The 26,737-nt window shown below is 39.5% G+C and overlaps 1 protein-coding gene across 1 annotated transcript; it reads right to left on the reverse strand.

Annotated features, from left to right (window-relative positions):
- Positions 1-1,188: 1,188 nt before the first annotated feature.
- LOC143579391 (cytochrome P450 CYP72A219-like) lies at positions 1,189-8,906 on the reverse strand. Its single transcript, XM_077062714.1, has 6 exons — positions 8,621-8,906; positions 3,480-3,700; positions 3,161-3,405; positions 3,045-3,079; positions 1,762-2,111; positions 1,189-1,676 (listed from the first exon to the last, which is right to left on the reverse strand). Exons 1-6 carry the CDS (start codon positions 8,883-8,885, stop codon positions 1,251-1,253), a joined length of 1,542 nt encoding a protein of 513 aa, XP_076918829.1. The 5' UTR covers positions 8,886-8,906; the 3' UTR covers positions 1,189-1,250.
- Positions 8,907-26,737: the final 17,831 nt, after the last annotated feature.

The following is a 26,737-nucleotide window of genomic DNA, read 5'->3' on the forward strand; positions in this document are numbered from 1 at the left end:
AAACCGAGTCAAGCACCGTCGTCTGGGACGAAGGTGGTGACAGAGAGCAGCAACCGTTTGGCCGTCAACCACCCCGGTTCTATGAACCGATTTATGAAGATGAATCTTGTCATGATGGTTTTTCGGAAGATGAACCTAAATTCGATGAAGACGGGATTAATTTTGATGAAGAAGAATGTCTATTTGTGCAAACCGTTCTTAACGGGATTACTATTCAAGAGAACGAGCCCATGAAAGAAACGGACGGTATGTTTGATTTGTGGCATAAAAATGTGGGTGTCAACTGTGTTGCTACGGTGGCAAACAATGGTAAGGTCGGTAATGATGAACTGGTTGTTGAGACGACAACAAAAATACAGCCAAGATACATGAGTGAATTGCAAGATGCATCGCAAACTTCGGGATCACGGGATTTGAAAGTTAAACAAGAAGATTATGGTTTGACTTTTGAATCACAATTTTTGGGATTTATCAAGGATGGACAGATTGGTTCGTAGCAAAATAAAGAGCCACAAGAGAACTGGGAAACTCGGTTGTTATACAAACCTCCTCGTGTTGATCAAAATCGGGAAAAAGGAGCCGATCTTTTCGACGTTCTCAAGACTCGAGGACGAGTCTTTTTCAAAGACGGGGAGAAGGAGGTGGAGAGACCCAACAACCCAATAGACCCAGGTGGTAAGAGTTTAGAGTCGGGTGAGGCGGCTTGTGAAGTTCAATTAGTTGAGCGGGTAAAGTTGAGAGCAAACACGAACCGTTGTAATGCTACATTCGACCGGGGTGGTATACGTTAGGAGTCGCGCGAGGCGTTTTGCAAAGTTGAATTGTTGGGGAATGTCATGAAGTTAATAAATAAGGAGCGCGTTGATGTTCCTTTCGATCCAAGTGGCTATGTGATCCTGAGGCAAAACTCGAGGAAGAGTTTTTTCGAAGACGGGGAGTATGATGCAGAATTATCTCCTAATTTAAATTTTGATTTTTACCATCTTTTAATATTTTGTGTTTATCTTGTTTCCAAGTTTATCTTATTTTAATTTAATGTAAGTTGGGGTTGAATGTTATGTATTTTTCAGTTTTGATTGAATTTTAATTATAAGAACTTTGTTCTTGAACCATTGGTTTGTTTTATCGTCTTTTATTAATCATGAGTCTCTCGAGCCATTGATCACTTCGTAAACTGCATCAATAACATATGCAACATATATGCCACAACATGTAACTTTAAGTAAACAAAAGCATATGTGATATATTGCCTAAAGTACATGTAGAATCAAGTGAGCACCAAATTGAGGTTGTAGAGTAGGCATTGCGTGCGGAGCATGCGAATATGATGGAGATAGCTCAAAAGAAAAGCGTTGCAAAATCATCGCAAGGGCCATTTTCGCTTCCAGTATAGCAAAATTTTGGCCAATACATATGCGTGGGCCACCACCAAATGGAAGGTACACATTTTGTCCCTTAGTAACCTTTGAAACACCTTCAGAAAACCTTTCAGGCCTAAACTCATTCACATCTTCACCCCACATATCTTTTTCGTGATGCAAAATTAATGCGTTTATTTGGATAAGGGACCCTGCAGGTAATGTTAAGTTACCTAATTTTGTTTCATCATGTACTAGCCGTCTAAGTATTGCTGCTGGTGAATATAGTCTGAGAACCTCGTTGAATATAATGTTTATCTGCGTACAATAGATATACAAGCAATTATACATATATTAAAGTTGCCATCATATCTAGTTTTAATCATTTAGTTGAAAAACTTACAACTTTTAGATGACTCAAGCCATCAATATCTGGATTTTTATCACCGAAGACATGTAAAACTTCGTCTCTAGCGCGTGTTTGCCATTCAGTGTGTTGACCTAACAAAATCATAGTCCAAACAAGCATATTTCCTGTGGTCTCTTGACCTGCAAAGTAGAAAAGTTTGCATTCTTCAATGACCTCTTCAATGGTTAATCCGAAATTGCTATTCCCATGTTGTTTGATTTCTTTGTAATTGGAATCCAAAAGGATGCCCAAAAGGTCATCATGGCTAGCTTCCCCGGCTTTCATCGCAGCAATTCGTTTATTAATTATGCCCTTTATAGAACCCCTTACTTGCTTGTCAATCTCTTTCATCCTCTTAGGGGGTGTTTGGTAGAGGGATTTGATTGGGGAGAAATGAAATTAGAAATATTTCTTTTGTTTGTTTTCCACTTTTCATTTCTATTTCTCTTTCTATTTCTCTAAAACTAGAGAATTCCATTTCTCTTTAAAACAAAGAGAAATCCATTTCTCAGCAGCCTCTTCATAGCATGTCACCACCTCGTCTCCGGCCACCACCTCGTCTCCGACCACCACCTCGTCTCCGGCTGCCACCTCGTCTCCAAGTCTGCAACCGCCACCTCGTCTCCAAGTCTGCAACCACCACCCCGTCTCCGCCGTTCGCAGTGGTGAACACAGAGATGGTAACCGGTTGTAGGTTGCAGGTGGTACGGGTGAACGGAGATTAGGGTTTCAAGTGGTGGTTCGTGGTAGGTTAGGGTTTTCAGATGGTCGGGTGATTGTGGTCGCAGGTGGGTGACAGTGGTGGTGGAAATCGGCGGTGGTTGCAGGTGGCTTCTGATTATCATCATCATCATCGCCACCACAACCACCACCACAAAATCTTTAAAGAGACAGTGATGACAGATCTGAGCCTCCTTTTTCTATATCTTATGTTCCAAAAATTTGAATCTTTTTAATTTCTTGTGTACTGTGGTTGAAGAAGGGGGTTTGGTGGCGGCGGCCGGTGGTGGTGGGCTGTGGTTGAAGAAAGGGCTTTGGTGGTGGTGCTGGTGGTGGTGGGGCTGTGGTGGTGGTGCTGGTGGTGGTGGGGCTGTGGTGGTGGGGCTGCGGTGGTGAGTGGTGTCAGGTTGGGTGGAGGTGGGGTTGGGTATGGTAGAGTTCTCTGTTTATTTTCTCGTGTACCAAACAAGAGAAATGATTCTCATTCTCCATACCAATTCTCTTTCTCTACAATTCCATTTCCATTTCTATTTTCTCTCCATTTCCATTCTCTGTACCAAACACCCCCTTATTGTTTCTTGTCGGTAAAAATCTATTAATTTATATTTATCAGTACAAAATTCTAGTAATATTACCTATTTTATGCTTCTAATATGTTTAGAAATTGGCGTGCTTTAATCCTGGAATGTAAACTGAATTTGTAGCCTTCATAACTAGCGCTGCTTGCTCTCTTTGAAGTTCAAAGATCTTTCTTCCCTCCTCAAAACTACTACCAAATGCGGTGCATGAAATTACATCACTTGAAAATGTTTGAAGATAAGGCCACACATCTACTTCACATGAGTTTTCTTTAGATAAAACTTTCTTCCAGTTTTGGATCATCTCATTGCAACTCACATAAAAGGCTGGTATCATGTGCTGCAAAAAATTATCATAAACTAAGACACGTTATATCATTCTTGTCAACGAAAAGGGAGTAACAAGAAAGTAACCTTTAGCTTCTCCACGTAGAAGGCGGGGTTGATGATTTTTCTATGCTTAACCCATTGATCGCCCTCAACATCTATTAATCCTCTTACAAGCAACTTTGCTAATGGATTACTTCCTCTTGGCTTTTGATATTTATTATAATTAGCCAAGACCTCACGTATCATAGTAGGTTCAGATACATGTACCACAGGTCTTGTTTCCATCCATGTAAAACAACTCTTGCCTACAAAACCAAAGAAAAAAGCCTAAAAAATAATACGCCGATCTATTTATACACCCGGTTATCTAAAGAATTTACAACAATCCGGAGTATATGTGTGTTATTAACTAAATATTCAATTTGCCATTATAAGCACTAATAACTATGATTGCGAACCCGTCGGGTTAACACGAACATGACCCGTTCGGCCAATCTTGTTCATGTTTTTTTTTTTTTTTTTTTCAATTTGACCAGAAACCCGCTAGATTATGCCTAACCCTCATAAATTTCATACTAAGTTTGTGTTGTGCTTTAAATAAAGTGTACAACACAAATGAATCCTTATCCTAGTGATAGATGCTTGTCTCTTATTCCACTCTCCTGGTAAGGTGTGCAAAAAATTCCCAATCTGAAACGGAATTATCCGAAATTCCGAACCTGAAATAATAGAAAAAAATAGATATTCGAAATATTTCTTTTAAAGATTTTTTCAAAAATATTATTAAAAAATAATTAATTCTTTTTTAGAATTGGATACCCATTTGAGAATAAACCTTCGCAATATCTGTCAGCAATTGCCCTCAACATAGCACCAAATTGCAAACCTCTAGCATTACGATTATCCCCTTAAATTCATTGTGTGTCAATTACTAGATTAAAACAATTCACGTGTAAAGAGACATCTTTAAGTCCAAAACTTAACAGTTGTTTGAATCCGCTTTGTGACATAATTAGAAAAAACACATAAGATTAATGGCAAGATGTTTAGTAAATCTTACCGAACCCGATTCAAATATCCAAAAATCCAACTTAATAAAGGGAAAATTTTCAAAATAGGTATTTATGAAAACAAAATTCTAGTTTTAGGCATAATTTTCAAGCAATTCCAAAAATATGTATTATAAACTAGTCGTGACGGGTAGATTGTTTCAGTACACGAGTAGTTTCTGGATCCAATCAAAACATGACGCATGGCAATAAACTAACCGCGACGAGTAAGTTTGCTAACCACTCGTCACGACTAAAGTAGTTGCATGCATCGTAAACAACAACCACGAGTACTACATACATGTTTAAGTCGTGACGAGTAGATTAAAACCTTTCGAGACACGAGTAAAACTAACCACACCAAGTTGTTTTGTTACCAAATTTATCGAACCGGTTAGTTTTACAAAAAACTAACTAGACCGGTTACTTTGAAATCTCAAATACTATGTACGAGTAGTTCTTCCTTAAACACTCCCAATACAAGTAGTTCTTCCGTAAACATATACGATACGAGTACTTTGTTACCAATTAACCTGTCGCGACTAGTTTGACCTTATAGTCTACTCGTGACTACTATTCTAGCATTAATACTATTTAATTAGAAAATATTTTAAAAAATTACTCGCCACGATACAATTAATTAAATCCTACTTGTTGCGGTGCGTTTATTTGGATACTACTCTGCCCGAGTTGTTTGAAGAAACCTTTAAAATTCTTTTTTATTTTTTTGCATAAACTTTTCACATTCTTTTGGTATATATTCGTTTAATTAATACAATTTCCTAATATTTTTTTAACATACATTTTGGAATTTGAAAGATTTCCTAATACGTTTCAAACAGTTACTAAAAAAGAATTTGAAAGGTTTATACAAAAAAATTAAAAAGAATTTGAAAGGTTTCTGCAAACAACTCAGCAGAGTAGTGTCCAAATAAACACACCGCGATGACTATGATTTAATTAATTGTATCGTGGCGAGTAATTTTTTAGAATATTTTCTAATTAAATAGTGTTAACGTTAAAATAGTAGTCACGAGTAGATTATAAGGTCAAATTAGTCGTGACGGGTTAATTGGTAACAAAGTACTCGTATCGTATATGTTTATGGAAGAACTACTCGTATTGGGAATGTTTAAGGAAGAACTACTCGTACATAGTATTTGAGATTTCAAAGTAACCGGTCCAGTTAGTTTTTTGTAAAACTAACCGGTTTGATGAATTTGGTAACAAAACAACTCGTTGTAGTTAGTTTTACTTGTGTCGCGAAAAGTTTTAATCTACTCGTCACGACTTAAACATGTATGCAGTAACATGTATGCAGTACTCGTGGTTGTTGTTTGCGATGCATGCAACTACTTTAGTCGTGACGAGTAGATGGTTAGCGAACTTACTCGTAGCGGTTAGATTATTGTCACGCGTCATGTTTTGATTGAATCCAGAAACTACTCATGTACTAAAACAATTTACTAATACATATTTTAGGAATTTTTCCTAAATTTAATTTATACACTAAATTGTTTATTCGAAAGATTGTTCGAACTTTAGTCTTGATTTAATTTGTTTATCAAAATGATACATAATTTAACTGAACTTTAGTCTTGATTTAATTTGTTATAATCTGTTTATGAATTATTAGGTGCAATATGATAAAAATATTTTCTAGATTTGTCATCGCATGTCGGGTTTTGTTCCCGGGTTTCAGGTCGAGGACTTGGGGTTTTGTGTTGGTGATACTCTTATCTAACTAGTGACCCAGTATATGACGTGTTAATCGGGCAGGTTAGAGCGGGTCAGATAAGTCAGGTTTCAAGTTACATAGATGTCTAAAGGCTCACTGAAAAATAAAAATAAAAAACATTTTGAAATTAATATGCTTATATGCAAAGGCTTTATACCCTTCATAGAAAGATGTGCAAAGTTAATACCTGCTTCATTTATATATATATTGTTTTTATGCTATACAACAATAGTAGGATATAAAGTCCAGAATTAACCAGCATTCGACAAGTGTCATCTAATATTTAATAGGTAAGAGAGATAGGAAAAATCACTCTTAACTGATATATGAAGCTGGCATGTCTTTCATTATTTTAGGGGGTGTTTGGCCCAACTTTTATTTTTTGGCTTATGTTTATATTTTAAAGTAGCTTATAGCTTATTTTATATTATTTGATAAGTTTTTAAGTGTTTGGATTACCTTATATTCTACAAGTTGATAATAATTTGTTAAATTCATCATTTTTTAGTTTGTTAGTAATAAGTTGCTTCCATAATTATTAATCCATCACATTTGAGAGCAAATGAGTAATTTACACCTTACACATTCAAATAAGCTAAAAACCATATTCAAATTAGCTTATATAAGCTTATAAACATAAGCTTAAAAAGCTAAAACAAACACCAAATTAAGCTTATTTGGTAAAAAAAAGCTAAAAAAGCTATAAACCTTGATAAAAAAGCGGGCCAAACACCCCCATAATTTACTAGATATAGAAGATAGAATATTTAGAAACAAAATCATAAGTGAAGTACCAAAGCTAAAAATGATTGCATGACAGTCAAAAACCAATTTATCAGGTTCAGTTAACTTGGGTCTTGTGTAATCAGGAAGCTTTGCATCAGGTTTGTAAAATTGACACCCCTCCTGTAGATGCCATCAAAATCACCTTTTTACCAACTAAAAGTTGATTATTCTTGCTTGTACTGCCATAGTCACGGGTTCACAACTAATATATCCTTAGACTATCCCCATTGGCATGAAATGTTCGGTCGGTCGGTGATTAAAGTATTAAAGAAAAAGCAAAACTCTTATTTTGGAGGCGATCAGGTTGGTGGACCGACCGTTGTTCGGTCAGAAGCATATCACCCAAATTCCATTTTCTAATTCCTTTTTAGTTGTTAGAGCATTCTCATCCAACCCCTTATATAATGTGAGGAGTGTTTTTATAATTTAAAGAGTTATTAAGGGTGTTGTGAGTGAACAGTTTATATATTTTAGAAAAAGTAGTGATTTTTCTGTATATTTGAAAAGTTACTGTTCATCCCCTATAATTTTTTAATATATTTTGAAAGTAGTTGTGAGTGAATAAAAGATAAAAGGTAATGATAAAAGGTATAAAAAGTATTATTTAATTGAAATGAAGAAAGAAAATAAAGTAAGTTTTAGTGTAATTTTTGGTTTAATAGGGGGTGGGATGAGAATGCTCTTATGCCACGAATAATTGTGCTTCTTGCCGAATATATATTTTATTAACTTTTGATTATAATGTTTTATGTAAATCTTATTATTTTAAAAATCTAACGTCAACCAACTTTAGAAAAATATAAAAAAACAAACCACATTCTTAACTTATTTTCTCAATTCATAGCGTATAATTTTGACATATTTTTAAACCAACTCCCCTAATTCTAATCTTTTTCGATTTTGTACTTTCTTTCATGGATTATTCATATCCAAATTTTTATTTTTATTTTTATTTTTTTCTAATATTTTTAATAGAAATTTTTACATATTTCTCCTTCCTAATCTTTGAAATTACATATTTCCTCAAAATACAAGTTTTTATTGCTAATGTACAATGCTCTTTAAGCATGGTTTAGGAAAATATGTAATTTCAAAGTTTAGGAAGGGAAAATATGTAAATGCCCATTTTTAATAAAACAAAAAATTATCTCTATGTAGTTAAAATAGCATGTGGTGCTGGTATTTATATAATTCATTATGTATTTTTTTAGTTTTAATTTTATAAAAAGAAACTATGTATATTTAATAAAAAAGATTGTTTGGCTTAGGTTGTGAATGATAGTGAAAATTTAGATTGAGTTGGGTTGTGTATATAGAAGGAAGATAAATTAATATTTTATTAAAAGATTGGGTTTGGTTAGGTTGTGAATGAGAATAGTCTAACACCTTGATTAGAATCCACTTTTCAATATGAATACTTTGGATTTCAGGCTTTTCTTTGACCGTCTTATTCAAAACAATATATGTTATTAATTATGTAATTACCTATAACTAAGTAATTATATATTTTACTTCTAATATTATCACTTTCGGTTAATTTATGTTTTACACGGTTACATACTTACATGTCCCATTCAGTTTTTTACTAAATATATAATAAATTAATTAAAGCTAATATAACTAAAGTAAGATAACCAAATTAAGCTTCATGCCAAGAGTTGTGAGGGATTTGTGAAAGAAGGGCGAGACGCGAGGGGCGATATCGTGAGAAAAATTTATGGGTTTAGACTTAGCTTCGTTCATCATCTCTTTGAGATCTCCATACAAGAATCTATAAGGGGTACCCTTGAGTCCTTGATCTTTTAAATACTTTTCGATCTTCTTTGGTTTGAACCACAACCAATTCAAAATCCTCCATGTATAAAACAAGAAGATTGCTGCTACTCCAACAAAATAACAAACTGCTGTGATATCCATGGCATGTGGCTACAAGATAAAATTTTTGATCAATGACCAAGAGTATTTATAGTTGGGGTAATGATATTAGTTTGTGAGATTGATGGTTATCATCATTTGTTTTTATTGATGTCATGGAAAGCTCTACACAGCCCACATCACATGACTTTTCTTTTCTTTTCTTTTTTTCTTTTTTCCCTTGTAGACCGGCATCACATCACATGATTGTTAAGACTTATGTGTATGTCACATTTGGTACGATGGTTCTATTTGAGAGATGTGAATTGTTTCTAATCCTTGTCATTTTATATATTGTATATGAGACTTGTATCCAAGACATCCCCTTTCAGACCTTAATGTTTAAACTTTAAAGTATTGTCTTTACCAATTGACCCATCGCTTATCTTTCACTCTTTTTTAATTATTTTATATAAATAGTGAAGAAACACTAAGTGACTCCAGGCAGATTACGGATAATCTGGGGGTTAAATAGATGTTTCCCACGAGGGTTAGGTCCGGCAAGATGGTTATTCTTCTGATGACCTGCAAAACAGACACCGTGAGCTCGTCACTGAGAAGGGGGGGTACCTCCTTGTGACCACCCTCCGGCGTGAGAATCAGACTAGATTGCTCTTGAATATAAGTGTATATTAAGAGAAATGACTAGAGCAGATATGATGGTATGAGATGAGATGATAATACCGTTCCAAGGTGTTGGAGTATTTATAGCCGAATGTAGGTTTCCAAGCAGGTACAGCCGGCTGAATAGTATTCCTGTTCTACCAACTGTGTGCTACGCACGTGCCATGCTGGTAGTTGGTGGGTAGGCAGCGGCTGATAGTGACCAGGCCGGCTGTGTACTATTCCTTTCCCACCAACTGCAGGCTATGCACGTGCTACGACAGGGGTTGGTGAGTAGGCAGCGGCTGATAGTGACAGGGGTTGGTGAGTAGGCAGCGGCTGATAGTGACCAGGCCGGCTGTGTACTATTCCTTTATCACAGTGAGCTGTCGCAGCTTTGGTCAGATCTTTTGTCCATACCTTGGCAGGTACAGTACAAAAGATCCTCCAGTAATGTACGGACTGGCTCATTTGGGCGGGAGTATTCCCGGCTTGCTCATTTCCTCTTCAGGTGACATTACTGAATTATTTGAGAGTTAGTGCCTTGTGCGTGTAGCCTTGTTGTGCGGGTAGCCTTCCCTGATGGCTAGTATCCGTAGCTGCGGGAACAGGCGGAGTACGTCGACCATTGGGAGGCGTTTCCTGCGGGAGCAGCTTGCGTACTGCGCGTAAGGACGTCGCGTCTCTGAGCATGGTTGGTCCTGCGGATCCAGTTGGTCTTTGCGCAGACGTCTCTTTTAAGGAGTCTTGCGAGTTCAACTGCGCAGACGTCCCTCTTCGAGGTGAGTCTTGCGGGTCCAACGGCGCAGACGTCCCTGTTTAAGGTGAGTCTTGCGGGTCCAACCGCGCAGACGTCCCTGTTGAAGGTGAGTCTTGCGGGTCCAACTGGGCTCTGCTGGGACCTACCTCTTCAAGTCCCCCCCAGTCCAATGTTCTTCTCATGAATTGTTAATAAGTGAGGTGAACTTTTGGACTTAAGCAAGGGGTTTTGAAAAGGGTTTAGTTTTAAGGTTTTCCAAGGGGATTCTTCCCGCGGAAGTCCTAATGTCACGTGCAGAAATTCCCGACTTTTCTGCTTGATCTTTGGGTATGATGCGGGTAGGTCTGTAACCTCCTCGCAAGTCAGGAGCGTTGAGTTCCACTTGTGTAGATTCTCCATGAGGTTTTGGTAGTTTTAAACATAGTGATCAATTATGTTAAACAACCAATTCCATCTTGGAGCTTCAAACAATCTAGTTCTCAACGTTCCCGCTATGCGGGGATGTTATTTCCGTTTCCGCAAGCATGGCCCAGAAGATCCTTCTTGGTTTCAATTCCCTGCGGAGTGCTGAGTATGTGAAGGGTTTTGCCTTGACACTGTACCCGCACTCGTCTTATAGTTACTTTACTTCCAAGGTATTCCTGGCGTCAATTCCCTGCAGGTGCTAAGTATGTGAAGGGTTTTGCCTTGACACTGTACCCGCACCCGTCTTATAGTTACTTGGTTGCCGAGGTATTCTTGGCTTCAATTCCCTGCAGGTGCTAAGTATGTGAAGGGTTTTGCCTTGACACTGTACCCGCACCTGTCTTATAGTTACTTGGTTGCCAAGGTAAGGGGTTTGGTCCCGCTTACTTTTGAATCTTTTTGATTTGCGTTATAAACGTTATATGACTTGCTCATGCATATTATAGCTTAATTTGGCACTTGTTTTGCCGCATAAACAATATATGATTCGCTCGTGCATACTTTAGTTTAACTTAGCAATTTTCCAAGTGTTTTGAGTAAGTTAACACTTCGACGCGCGGTTGTCAATAGGTTAGTGTTCAGTTTCCTCTATCATGATTGTGCGGGTAGGACCGTCACTTTCATTTAGTGGGATGACCAATCTTCACCTATAACTGACCTGCGTGAAGGTTTGCCGTTTTTTGTGTTTATGCGGGTTTTGCCGCCGTCCACACGCAACGACTTCCCCACTTATTTATGCGGTGAATACCGGCATATCAGTGTTTTGAATAAGTTAAACCTTTCGACGCGCGGTTGTCAATAGGTTAATGTTCAGTTTCCTCTATCATGATTGTGCGGATAGGACCGGCACTTTCATTTAGTGGGGTGACCGAACTTCACCTATGACTGACCTGCGTGAAGGTTGTTCTTATCTGTAATAAATTTTTGCCACTTTTTGTGCTTATGCGGGTTTTGCCGCCGTCCACACGCAACGACTTCTTTCCATATTTATGCGATGAATACCGGCATATCTGTTCGGAAAATTCATAAGTACAAATGTAAAGCGATCAACACAATGTGAAAGGAGAATCATTTCCGTTAGAAGTGGCTCCAGGCCGTTTCTTTATAAGTTTGGAATTGATCTACATGTAGCATTTGCGTAATTGAGCTCCATTCCATGTTCTTGGGATGGGGGTGCCATCGAGCCTTTCGAGCCGGTATGCGCCCTTTCCCAAAACTTCTTTGATAATGTATGGCCCTTCCCAGACGGGGGCCAGCTTTCCTGGGCGTTCTTGGTTCGAAGCCTCGTTGTTACGCAGTATGTAGTCTCCGACATTGAAGTTACAGAGTTTTACCCGCGTGTTGTAGTACTTTTGCATTTGTCGCTTGTAGTTCTCTTCACGCGTTGCGGCTAAGTCTCTGCGTTCCTCGGTTAGCATAAGATCTAACCGTCTTTCCGCATCATTGTCCTCTGGTTGAATCAAGACCCTTGGTGAGGGTAGACCAATTTCGACCGGGACCATGGCATCAGTGCCATAAGTGAGGCTGAACGGGGTTTCTCCCGTACTTGTCTTTTTCATCGTTCTGTGTGCCCAAAGGACGTGTGGAACTTCGTCCACCCAGCCGGATCTGTGTTCCAATAGTCTTTTCTTTATGCCGTCGACGATGCTCCTATTTGCTCTTTCCACCTCACCATTACCCTGCGGGTGCGCCACTGAGGTAAAGGTGTGGGTGATTTGAAGTTCTTTCAGCCACTGTTGTAGCTTCTTGTCAGCAAAGTTGGTGCCGTTATCGCTCACCAAATTCTGTGGAAGTCCGAAACGACAAATAATAAATTCCCAAATAAATTTTTTGATATGTTTTGCGGTCGTTTGGGCCAAGGGTTTTGCTTCTATCCACTTGGTGAAGTAGTCGATGGCGACCACTAGAAACTGAACGTTCCCTGCTGCTGTGGGAAATGGGCCTGTCACATCGATGGCCCACTTCTGAAATGGCCATGAAGAGGTGACTGGAACAAGTTCATTTTTCGGGCGATGCGTGTTGGGTGCGTAGAGTTGGTAAGACCTACACTTTCTGATGTATGCCAGTGCATCCGTATGCATCCCCGGCCAAAAGTATCCCGCGTTGTTTAGCTTAGCTACAACTGCGCGTGGACCTGCGTGTATCCCACAGATGCCTTCGTGTACTTCCCTTAGGAGGTAGTCGGCATCTTGGTCGTCAACGCATCTGAGGAGTGGGCCAAGAAAGTTACGTCTATAGAGGATGTCATCGATGAGTTGATAGTTCAGTGCTTAACAGCGTAGTTTTCTTGCCTGTGTTTTTGACTCTGGTAGTATACCCGCCGCAAGGTAATTTATTATTGGTGTCATCCACGTTTCCGTGCCGGTTTGGATGACACAGATTTCCTTGTGTGGGACTGATGGTGCTCCAAGAAGTTCGATGCGGATGTCCTTTCCCAAGTGGGTGAAGGCCAATGACGCAAGCTTGCTTAACTCATCCGCAGATTTGTTTTCGCTACGCTTGACGTGTATGACTTTACAATCGTTAAAATCGCGCATAAGGGTTTTTGCTTGTGCGAGGTACAGGGCCATTGTGTCGTTCACGGCCGTGTACGTCCCGTTTATCTGGTTGGCTACTAACATGGAATCCACGTGGGCTTCCAAGTTTTTCACTCCCATCTTACGCGCAATTCTCAGCCCGGCCAAGAATGCTTCATACTCAGCTTCGTTATTCGTACTTGGAAAATCCAGTCGAATAGCGTAAGTGTATTCTTGGCCTGCTGGGTTGGTTAATTTCAACCCGGCGCCTGAGCCCTCGTTGCTGGCTGCTCCATCAGTGTAGAGCCGCCAGACATCATCGATATCCTGTGCTGGAGAGGGTTGAGCCTCTTCCTGGCACTCTTTCTCCCGCGAGGCGGGGACTTCTGCAATAAATTCGGCCAAGACCTGGCCTTTTATGGCTGGCCTCGGCTTGTACTTTATCGCGTATTCTCCCAATTCTATCGCCCATTTGGCTAGGCGTCCCGATAATTCGGGTTTGCCTAAAACGTTTGCGAGTTTGAAGTTGGTGAGAATGGTGATTGGGTGACCCTGGAAGTATCGTCTTAGCCTGCGTGAAGCCTGTACAAGTGCTAAGACTAATTTTTCCAGGGTAGAGTACCGGGTTTCGACGTCTGTTAGGAGACGGCTAACATAGTAGATTGGCATCTGGATGCCTTTTCGCTCGACTAGCAGGACGGCCCCGGTTGCTCTATCTGTGGCGGAGAGGTAAAGGATTAATTCCTCTCCCGCTTCTGGTGCTGTGAGCGTTGGGAGTTCGATCAAGCGTGACCGAATTTCCTGAAAAGCTGCTTCCGCTTCTGGTGTCAAGGGGAAGTGCGTTTTCTTTAAACAGTTTCTCAGCGTTGACACGAATGGGAACGACCTATCCGCATTGTCTGCCAAAAAGCGGTTAAGCGCGACTAGGCATCCATTCAGTGTCTGAGCTTGCTTGATGGTAGTAGGTGATTCCATTTTAATAATGGCTTCGACCTTCTCAGGGTTCGCTCTGAAGCCATCTTTAGTAACGATGACTCCTAAGAACTTCCCTTCTTCCATCCCAAAGGAACACTTGCTCGGGTTGAGCTTCATGTTTATCTTTCTGAGTGTATTGAAAGTTTCTTCGATGTCTTTCAACATCGTTTCTGGGTCAAGGCTTTTGATGACCAGGTCATCCATGTATACTTCCAAGTTCCTACCAATTTGGGCATGAAACTCTTTGTCCATCAGGCGTTGGTATGTGGACCCGGCATTCTTGAGTCCGAATGGCATCATTTGATAACAAAATGTGCCATCGGGCGTCCGAAATGCGGTTTTGTCCTGATCGTCAACGGCCATGTGGATTTGATGGTACCCTTTATACGCATCAAGGAAGCATTTAAGGCGAAACGCTGCTAACGAATCTACCTTAAGATCAATTTCGGGTAACGGGTAACAATCTTTGGGGCATGCTTTGTTTAAGTCTTTGAAATCTATGCACATGCGCCATTGTTTGTTAGACTTCGGTACCATGACGGGATTTGCAACCCATGTTTGATATCTGCTAACGCGTACGATGCCTGCGTCAAGGAGTTCCTTGACTTGGGTTCTACACGCGTTAGCTTGTTCCGCCCCCATTACTCTGCGCTTTTGTATGACCGGCGTAAAAGCCGGGTCACACTTGAGCTTATGCTCTGCCTTACTTCGAGGTACACCAGTCATGTCAGCTGGTGTCCACGCGAAGATGTCAACGTTTTTCTGTAGTAAGCGTTTGAGTAAGGTGCGCGTAGGATCAGTGACTGTTGGGCCAATGGTAACAGCCTGGTCAGGATATTTGCCATTGAAGGCCCATTCTTCTGGTTCGGTGATGGTTGGTTTAGCCATCTTTGGTTTGGGTGTTGATGAGACAGATGCGATGCATACCTGGGGAATACCGGTGACCATCGCTACGCCCTCAGCTGTTGGCCATCCCATCATGCCGTGGACTGAAGATACCACGGCATTGAATCTTGCCATCCAGTCTCTCCCGAAGAGGATGTCGTATGTGTGGTGTGGCTTCCTCATTACGACAAAGTCCACGTCTTCTGTGTGGGAGTGTTTCCCGTCTGTGAGAATGACGGGGAAGGATAGGATACCCAAGGGGGTGTTTGTGCTGCCATCAAACCATTCCATCGAGGCGTAGACCGTTTCCAGGCGTTCTTTGTCTTCGTCGTCTAGCTTGTCAAAGAACTGCCTGTACATAACCGTTGACGAAGCGCCGTTGTCAACAAGTGTGCGGGAAGTGATGTAGTGCCCCAGCTGGCTTTTGATGACGATAGGTCCTTCTTTGCTGGGTCCTCCTGGCACTCGCGGGAAGCGCACCTCAGCTTCCTTCCATGCGCATGGTTCTGTCGTCTGTCTTTTTCTTCCTCTGATGTTACTATGAACCATGTGGATGCTGATGTCAACGGGCTTTCGTCCGTTGCTTTTGTATCGGTTGTCATTCTTCCTTCCATTCTTGATTGATGCCACAAGGTGTGTAAGTTTTCCATCCTTGACGAATGTTTCAATAATATCCCTCAAGGATGAACACTTCTCAGTGGTGTGACCCTTTGTCCCGTGGAAGTCACAGTATTTGCTCTGATCCGCGTCAGGCCAGTGCCGGACCGTTGGAGCTTTTGGCGGGGGAGCCTCGTCTGTTGTTTTTCCAACTGGGTATCGGTGAATCCCAGTGAAGGATTGTTTACTGCACTTGCCCCGGCTCGGGTAACCGGGGTAGTGTTCGTAAAATTTACTGCACTTGCTCCGGCTTGGGTAACCGGGGTAGTGTTCGTAAATATTGTGTATTCGCCGGTGTTCCCCCCAGTAGCTGGGGTTGTGGTTACCGGGGTTTCTTGGTCACTCGTTGGCCTTGGCAACGGAGTAACCTTAACCATCTTTCCAGAAGTTTTGAAAAAACTGAAAAAGAATAAGTTCTAGCTTTTACCCACGGATGGCGCCAATGAAGAAACACTAAGTGACCCCGGGCAGATTACGGATAATTTGGGGGTTAAATAGATGTTTCCCACGAGGGTTAGGTCCGGCAAGATGGTTATTCTTCTGATGACCTGCAAAACAGACACCGTGAGCTCGTCACTGAGAAGGGGGGGTACCTCCTTGTGACCACCCTCCGGCGTGAGAATCAGACTAGATTGCTCTTGAATATAAGTGTATATTAAGAGAAATGACTAGAGCAGATATGATGGTATGAGATGAGATGATAATACCGTTCCAAGGTGTTGGAGTATTTATAGCCGAAGGTAGGTTTCCAAGCAGGTACAGCCGGCTGAATAGTATTCCTGTTCTACCAATTGTGTGCTACGCACGTGCCATGCTGGTGGTTGGTGGGTAGGCAGCGGCTGATAGTGACCAGGCCGGCTGTGTACTATTCCTTTCCCACCAACTGCAGGCTATGCACGTGCTACGACAGGGGTTGGTGAGTAGGCAGCGGCTGATAGTGACAGGGGTTGGTGAGTAGGCAGCGGCTGATAGTGACCAGGCCGGCTGTGTACTATTCCTTTATCACAGTGAGCTGTCGCAGCTTTGGTCAGATCTTTTGTCCATACCTTGGCAGGTACAGTACAAAAGATCCTCCAGTAATGTACGGACTGGCTCATTTGGGCGGGAGTATTCCCGGCTTGCTCATTTCCTCTTCAGGTGACATTACTGAATTATTTGAGAGTTAGTGCCTTGTGCGTGTAGCCTTGCTGTGCGGGTAGCCTTCCCTGATGGCTAGTATCCGTAGCTGCGGGAACAGGCGGAGTACGTCGACCATTGGGAGGCGTTTCCTGCGGGAGCAGCTTGCGTACTGCGCGTAAGGACGTCGCGTCTCTAAGCATGGTTGGTCATGCGGATCCAGTTGGTCTTTGCGCAGACGTCTCTTTTAAGGAGTCTTGCGAGTTCAACTGCGCAGACGTCCCTCTTCGAGGTGAGTCTTGCGGGTCCAACGGCGCAGACGTCCCTGTTTAAGGTGAGTCTTGCCGGTCCAACCGCGCAGACGTCCCTGTTTAAGGTGAGTCTTGCGGGTCCAACCGCGCAGACGTCCCTGTTGAAGGTGGGTCTTGCGGGTCCAACTGGGCTCTGCTGGGACCTACCTCTTCAAATAGTATATATTAATTTTAAAACAATTATATTTTCTAGGAAATAAAAGTTAGTCATTATATATATATACAATTAGCAACTTTAGTATGCATCATGGTTTGTACATGGGCTTTAATGTGTTGTACCCATTTTTAGTTTTTCTTTTTAATTTTTTTTCGTATGTAATACTTTAGTTTTAACCCAATACTTCAATATCTTTTACAATTTAATCCTAACACTTTTCACTTTCAACTTTGGTCCACTAAACTTTTCATATTTTACACATTTTACGTTTTACGTTTCGGTCTACACTTTGCGAGTTAACACGTTGCAACGCGTATGCATGATTCAACGTTGTTACGTTTATTTTTTCCCGTTTCACGAGCCCGTCGTAACATGCAGCTCCTAGATCGACTTAGTTATTGTTTCTTATGTTTTACGTTTCGTGTGCGTGGTTCAATGTTCTACGTCTACTGTCGTTTGGTTTAACCTTTTTGTTTCTTTATCTATTTCTTTATACGAGTTTTTTCCAGTGTTGGTTGTCGTTGCGGTGGTGTGACATGGATGCTACTTGATATGATTTTACGTCCCCACCACAACACCGGGGGGGGGGGGGGCATAATTCTAGTTAGATATAAAAGGCAGTTGAAGTTTAGAAGTTACTAGTATTTTACCCCGCCCGTTTCATGATGCGTGGGTTGCGTATTGCGGCGGGCCGTTAAAGTCAAACGAAAATAGACGGTGTTCAACAATGCATGTGCTTTAACTCATAAACATAAGTTAAATAAACTTATAAGTATATCTATACTAAAACCATTAAAACGAATGAACGCATGTAACAAACCAGCCCAAGAGTAACACTAATAGACCTCCCGGTTGATACGTAATCAATGCCTTTTCAAAATTACACATTTTGACCGGAACCATATACCTTGAGACGTCATGAGACACCTTAAAATGTAAACACAAATCATCGTAATAATTTTGATTGCCTGTTATAATTTAAAATTACAATACTTGTCCAACAATTAGTTGAAAATCATTGACTCACAGAGCTGGTCAACACAAAAGAAGATAGAAAGTCAAACCCTGAGTTCACAATATTTTATAAGTTTAGATAAGAAGAAAAGAATATGCAATTGACATACCAAGCATGGACCATTATGAAGTATTGAAGCGAAGCAGATCGCTTCAAATTGTTACGTATCAATTAGGATGAGGGGTCAAATTGTAATTAGTATAGCATAAGGGTTTAAATGTAATGTTTGTATTTAATGTCATGAACTCTAGTGAGAAATCAGCTATGAATTTATTTGGAGTAATCCATCTTCTTTGCGTCTCTCTCTCTCTTACAATTCTGCACATATCATTCTTCTAGCTTCTTTTACATATTCTGTATTTAAAATTTATAATTCTGCACGTCTCATTCTTCTAGCTTCTTTTGCATATTCTCTATTTAAAATCAATTAAGCTGACACTTTCTTATTTTAAAATTAGGTGAATGGTTTATATATCTTATCACTGATTCTAGAGATGTTTAAAATAAAATAAATACAACTCATGGTTGCTAAAAGCATGTCCATGAGTAGTGATGATAACTATTACATAGTGATGATAACTATTACATGGCATTTTTACATAAATCGGTAATGCTTCAAAGACAAAACTCAAGTCAAAAACATGTAGTTTTGTCTTTTATCAAAACAAATAAATATTCATTTTCTTAAAACAAAACTTTAATAAAAAATGCGATGTTCTAGTGATGAGCTTGGTACCATAATGGTATCGATTTTGTTTTTTATTAAAACTTGGTACTACCGTAGACAAAAATTCGTTAATACCAATACCAGTATCGATTCCGATTTTCTTATTAATTTGATACCGATACCGGTGCTGAAATGCTCGTTTTCATACTGGTAGGGCTACCGCTTTACCCCAAACCCAAACCAAGAAAGCCCGAACCCAAACTAACCCGAGAAAAGGCCAACCCAAACCGAAGTAATTCGGGTTTGTTCTTGGGTCTGATTTATAGGCTTCGGGTCAACCCGAAACACCCAAATAAACTTTTTTTAGAAACATGATATTGTTATTTGTTATGTACACCATATACATAACACTCATCACATTCCACTTGTTCCTGTTCACTTTAACTTATTATGGTTGATCGACTATTTATTGTTTATATATCTTTTCTATTTATGGCTAATAAGGCTAAGGGGCATACACCTATCAACACCATTTTCCTCACTCGTCACGTCATCTTTTCCCCATCACTCAACATCACCCCTCAACACCATTCAACATAGGGGTATACACCCCTTGCCTCATTCTCCATCATTCTTCATTTTCTATTTTTTTAATACAATTTATATTATATATATAATACAAAACATTAATAAATAAACTAAAACTTAAGCATTGGAAATAAAATTATGAAATAAACTAGAAGCATGACCATGTGCCCTATTGTTTGTTCTGTTTTTTTGGTGTTTTGGAATTGAAGGCTCATTTTGATTTAGTATTCCTCTCATTTGCTTGCTGATGCTTTATTTGGCAACATAGGGGTTCTTTAGTGGTTAGATCTCTAGAGTTCTATTTGGGTTTGTTTCTTTGTTTTTCGTTTGTCCCTAAATGCTTTTCTATGCTCAGTTTTCTCGCTGTGTTTTCTAATATAATTTTCTTTTGCGGTTTAAAAAAAAAAGCTAGAACTTAAAAAATATCTAGATTGTCGTGTGCGCCTTTATGATCTCGATTCAACTAAGCTTTTCATGTTAGTGGAGGCGATGCTTGTTCGTCATAAAATAAAACATGTTCGACCGTAAATTCTATCGTGTGACGAAAAATATCCGTATCATCGGACAAAAAAGAATAATTAATTTTGATTTTTTTGTTTTGGTTAAAATAGGTTTTGATTTGAGAATGGTTGAAATAGGTTGGTTTTTGGATAAAGTGTATATATTTTTAGAAAAGATTACAATTTTTGTCCTTTTGAATTGACAAAATTATTGAATAGGTCATTTTCGAAAATAAGTTTCAATCTTTATCCTTTATTTATATGTTTCCCTCGGATTTTGTCATTTACACTAACGGATGTTAAGTTTTTCAGTCAACTCGCCCCATATGCATTGCACATGAAGGTATTCTAGTCTTTTTACCCCTTAAAAGACTATTTGTGCAAACATAACAAAAATGTGAAGTTAATCAAAAACTTATAAGGACTATATATGTAAATATATGGACCATCTTGTAGTTTAATTAAATATAAAAAAGAAAAATAAACATATTATATTCACATCTCTCTCTCTCTCTACTAAAAAACCACCACCGCCTCCACTGTCTTCATTGAAAACAACATTATAGCCACCAACTCCACCACATCCTTGTCGATATGCACCATGACTACCACCGTCGTCACAATCTTCTTACCGATAACCCTAGAACCCAAACGCCACCGTTCTCTACCACTTCCGGGCAGGTGGCAAACTGAAACTGTTTTCCACCTCCTTGGCTTCTCAACGGCCGTGTTAAAACCCACACCATAAGCTTTCCGTAAACCACTCCTTCCGATTAAAATGCACCACCCTCCCTAATTCTGCCGGAGACCACAACGACCCCAACCAGAAACCCCAATTCTCTCAATACCGTCGCTCACCATTATAATGACCCCACCACCATCACCGTCATTCACCGCCAACGATTATAGAAGAAAAGGAGATTGCATCCTTTGTTTATTGTTGACCCATCGCCGTTCATCTTCACTGTCGTCACCAACTCAGTCTCCGACCACCACACAACTCTACAACAAACACCGATTAAAAGGCCAACCACCACATATCCGACCTAAAATGACCAAATATACGAACCATCACCGGTAAATCAGATCTGAGACCACAAATATATGAACCATCACCTGTAAATCAGATCTGAGACCACCGCCATCGTCTCTTAACCGCTGATGCCCAGATCTGTGCACCTTTTCCATATCCGGCTATATTCATACCCCACCCACACCTGAACACGATAACTCCACTACCCCCTTCTTTTTCTTTGTCTTTGAGCCCCTTGCTTATTTTTACCCCCCTCCCCCAAATAATAATAATCAATGGTTCATCTGTTTAATTTTGTGTTAGGATTTTGGTGGTAGAGTAGAGAGATAGACAGGCAATGGTGAATCAGAATCAAAAGAGAGATGATAAGCACAGGATATTAGGGGTGTGTTTTTTAACCGTACCCGAATAACAAACCCGAATCGAAGCGACCCGAGACCCAAATAACCCAAATCGAATTCACCCGAACCGAATAAACTCCTAACCCGAACCCGAGATAAAATATTCGGGTCGGTATTTGAGTTGAAATACCCAGATTTGGGTTGACCCGAATAACCCGAAGTATAATACGTCGATGCATGTATCCCTAATTTTATAGGGTAGTTTAGCGGTGAAGTAGCACAGTGACCTTATGTATTCTTGTTCGGTTGTTCTCAATACTCCAATTAATATTTGATCTATCACATCCCATTGTATTAATGACCATAAAGCATGCGGAGAATATATCTTCAATTCAAAAACTTAAATAGTATAATATTTAAACCAATATTTATTGAGCATGTTTCTTTAATCTATACAGGTATTAATCCAGAGGTTACAACACTCCTTCATCTCATCTAATGCATTCTTGTATGATAAACTTCATGTTTTGCTAAATAATATATGCTATTGTTGGATAACGCTGTATATTATGGTTTTATAACGGCTTGGAATATGGTTTTTGTAACATTTCAGATTTTTCAAACCATATTCATTTAGGTTTAACCCGATCCGGGAATATTTTGGATCGCTATTATTAATCAAAAATCAAATCTTTATATGTATTAAATTCCTAATGTTCACTTTAGGCCCTTGTACTTTAAATAATGTTTAAATCCTAATGATTTCATCAAAAAGTGCATTTAAAGACCAAACACCAAACTAAAAGGACTAAACTTGTAAAAAAAATGAAACTTTCCCCTCCTAAAACCCGGAACGCCGTGCGGGCAGACCCCCCACCCCCGTCGCGCGCCGCCTTGGTTTAGCTGGTCAGATCGTTTAACTTGATTTCGTTTCTAAACTCGTTTAAGGCATAAAATCGTTTATTTTTAGGCATGTTTGAGTGAATTAAGGTCCAAGTAAACATCATATAACTAAAATATCATTCCTAATTCGTTTCCCTCTGCCCAAGATTAGATCTTTATGGATCTTTCGACGATTATTTCCTTAAAACGCATATACTTGCTTAAACGGGCCAAAAAGCCTACAATTAGTTCGATTTAGCTATTCCTATATAAACAAGTCATAACCATCTGCTGTAAACCTTAATCTAACCCTAATACACCTCCTCCAGCCGTCACCTACCTCTGCTCATTCTCAAGCCCTTCGGTTTTTGCATATTCGTTAAAGACACAAGCCTTGACGGTTGACTTTGCTTGCTTTAGGACCTTTGACTCATCGTTTCTCCTTGTTCTTTCACTTTCCGGGTAAGTTGTAAACTGTAAAATCGTTCATACATATTCCCTAGTCAATAACCTTCAATCAATTTCGGTGATTGAATGGTGTTGACTGGTCAATTGCTTCAAAACCCGATAAAGGGTAAAACAGTCAACAACTTTGACTTCTCGTTTTCTCATACTTCTGGTCGGATTCAATGTTTGGTCCAGAAGACTTTTCTTCTCGTAATTAAATGTTAAGGGTTCTGAACAAAACCCGACTCCCGACTCGAAGTTCGGATTCTGGTCAGACTCGACTTGTTTAAACATTAAAATCAACATAACTAGAGTTCTACTCATCCGTTTGGATTGATTCCAGCGGCATTAAGTTCGTTTTTATTTATAGTTTCATATCACAAAGTTTCAAATTCTGATCATTAATCTCGTTGGACGCGTATTGAACGACTCGCTTAAGTCATTAGTTCGTTTGTCGAATTTATTAATCACTTGCCTTCCGTCTAAGGTGAGTTTTATCATTCCCCTATTTTACTCAATTTTCACAAGCGATTTGGGGACATATGCGTATATCATACTATACATACATATCTATATATACATACAAATCAAAAAATAGCAAACGTGTAATTGTGTGTGATTAATCAAATCTATTTGCTATGTGCTTACTTGTTTTGTGCTTATGTGTTATTGTATTGATTCGCTTGACATATCCCCTTGGAGAGGGTTCTTATTCTTATTGACCATCGCCTGATTCGCTTGGCAACGATCTTATTCTCATTATTTGCTCATAGTTGATTTACCGGCGCTCGATTCGCTTGGCAATGGTTTAATCGACAACTTACTTGCTTATGGTTTGATTTCATTACTGCATTTATTACGTTTTGCTTATTTATTATATTAACATTATTTTTGGTATCAAAACTTGGTGGTAAACTCACTCAACATGTTTGTTGACAAAACTCCATTTTCTACCCGTATGCAGGTTGCTTGTATTGAAGATTGAAGTTGGACACGTAGACAAGACCTTAGGATATAATCAAGATAATCGTTATATGAACTCATATTTGTGTATTTGAATTGTTTTGTATGTTTGAATAATGTGTGTAATATTTGTAAATAATTAATTAGATATTGTCACATTTTATATATGATAGTATCTTCGAGCTGTGAGCAATCGGATCACGCCCCGGCATTTCCGCCTTAGGTTGAGGTGTGACAGATTTTTAATTTATGATATTGTTAAAGGTGGATTTTTTTTTAATTTGTTAAACCTGTAAGGCCCCGTTACCAGTAACCCTACTTTCGTGTTGGATTTACTCATAAACACAGTTCTAAATATCAGAGTTAATTGAAACATTTACGCGGAATATAAAACTTTCATAAAACTTTACATAATTCATAACTTGTCTCAAAACATTTATTGTCTTTCACATTAAAGCATTAAAATTAACACATCATAGGTCTTCAGATGCCATATTCTTGTTCAGTGCCATGTGTCTCCTCAAGCATGCTGCCTCATCCTACTCACCTGCGTGCATACTAAAAGTCAGCTACGCTGAGTGAGTTCTAGATAATCACATAATCATACAATTCACATAACATTATATTCTTTCATTCATACTTTTATACTTTCATACTTTCATACTTTCTTACATTCATACTTTCTTACTTTCATACTTTCTTACTTTCTTTTGTATTAACTTACTTTCATATCCTATGTTATAAAGAGCATTACGCCCTACATTCCTCGAGTATTATTAGGGCTCGGTACCCTCTTTCCTCGAGTATTATTAGGGCTCGGTACCCTCTTTCCTCGAGTATTATTAGGGCTCGGTACCCTTCTTCCTCGAATATTAGTAGGGTTCGGTTCCCTAGTTCTCGAATATTAGTAGGGTTCGATTCCCTCTTCGTTACCATACAACCATACATCATACCTCGAGTATTATTAGGGCTTGGTACCCTTTTCGTAACCATACAACCATACATTATCATTTCTTTCTTCTATTATCTCTATCATGTTCATACACATAAACATACATAACATACTTACCTTATACATAGCGTTACAACCTGACAGTACGTGCAATATCCGAAGATCGTTCACGTACCATCAAGCAATCATTCATACATTTCACATTATCCACATAAGGCATACACTTATCTCTTAGGGTAAGTGTATTAACAAACATGTTGAGTATGCACACAGCCCCGAAAACATAACACATAAATGGGGCTAGAAACTCACCTGAACACGGTTACGTTCTCCGTTGATCGTAATCCCTTTCTTCAGTTGTGCACGGCTGACTGTATAACAAGTATACATATCAATTTAACTATCACTACTTATAACATCTTTCTAGTCTTAATTACTACCCACAACGAACGGGGGTCCGGGGGGCAGCGCCCCTGGCAGCGGGGTCTAGGGGCGGCAGCCCCTAGCAGGGTCCAAGGGGCAGAGCCCCTGGCTGGGGTCGAGCTGCCAGGTCAGCTTGGAAAAATTTTATTTTCGATAACTGCCTTAACACATTTTCCATTAGGTTTTTAATTTATTTTCTAAACGAACTTCACTTCAGGCGAAGTTAAACCTCGGGCGAACTTGGCTTCAGGCGAAGTTAAACCTCGGGCGAACTTGGCTTCAGGCGAAGTTAAACCTCGGGCGAACTTGGCTTCAGGCAAAGTTATCCTCGGGCGAACTTGGCTTCAGGCGAAGTTATCCTTAGGCGAACTTGGCCGTAGGCGAAGTTATCCTTAGGCGAAGTTACGCTTGAAGGCAAAGTTACGCTTGAAGGCGAAGTTCATCAGGCAAACTTAATCTTGCAGGCGAAGTTATCGCGCTGCAGATCTGTTTGCCCATAAATCCTTCGTTTCTTAGCCAAATAACTCGATTTTGGTACCCACGGAATCGTATGATCGGCGCCTACAAATCCCAACCATCAAATCGGCCTAAAATCGACGTTTTAGGGGTCCGATTTGGGCAGTTTGGGTTTCGGGTCCGGTTAACCCATCCAATCCTAACCATTTTCAGTAATATTAGCTTTGTTGGATTTGTTCTTACCTTACCAACTCAGATCTATCAACAAAATCTCGGGTCTCGGCTTCGAATCTTGATCGGTTAGAATGTGTGCGTTTTGAGTGTGTGAAGAAATAGATGTAAATGAAGATATTTTTGGGATTTTGGGGGTATTTATATCCCTGAAATCCCATTCTTATTTAACCCTTCTCAATTAATCCACGTCCAAGACCCGCTCCCTACCCGATACTAATTAATTACGCGAAATCACTAAACATAACTTCCTTTATTCATCATTAAAATTTTTAGGATGTTACAAAACCCAAAACCCAACCCGAATTTACCCGAACCGTATAAACTGAAACCCGAACAAACCGAATTTATTTGGGTCGGTTCTTGGGTCAATTTGTTTTGAGCTCAAATCCGAACATCCCGAAACCCAAATAAATAACCCGAAGAACACCCCTACCGGATATGTGTTTATATAACACTAAATTGTTGGGCTTCAAGTTTAAATTTTAGTAAATAACACAAATGACCTCTAAATTATAGTAATTACATATATAGACCTTTTTAAGTAAAATTACCAGAACACCCTCATGTGTATGGCACATGAGAAGACTTAACTGAGAAAGTGGATGCCCGTTAGTGTAAAGAACAAAATCGAGGGAAACATACAAATAAAGGATAAAGATTGAAACTCATTTTAAAAAATGATCCATTCCATAATTTTGCTAATTCAAAAAAACAAAAATTGTAATTTTTTCATATTTTTATTTGTAATATATATTTTTTTAAAATGTGTGGTTAACGGTCAAAAAAGAAAATAAAGAGAAATGGTTTTGGTGTGTGACCTTTGTGATCATGGTCACGTTACACGTGAGCAAAAAATAGGGGGGGGGGGGGGTTCCAAAGCTTATCATGCGTGACCATCTGCTACATCAG

The sequence above is a fragment of the Bidens hawaiensis genome, unplaced genomic scaffold (genome assembly GCF_021521415.1).
Source record: "Bidens hawaiensis isolate Kalapana, Puna unplaced genomic scaffold, B.hawaiensis_p1.1 tig00029688_1, whole genome shotgun sequence".
Taxonomy (NCBI): Eukaryota; Viridiplantae; Streptophyta; class Magnoliopsida; order Asterales; family Asteraceae; genus Bidens; species Bidens hawaiensis.

Coding starts and splice junctions, on each gene's coding strand:
- LOC143579391 (XM_077062714.1), bottom strand. CDS start 8,885: ATGGATATCACAGCAGTTTGTTATTTTGTTGGAGTAGCAGCAATCTTC. Junction 3,080..3,160: donor GTTTACATTCCAGGATTAAA/GCACGCCAATTT, acceptor ATAAATTAATAG/ATTTTTACCGACAAGAAACA. Junction 1,677..1,761: donor GCTTGAGTCATCTAAAAGTT/GTAAGTTTTTCA, acceptor TATTGTACGCAG/ATAAACATTATATTCAACGA.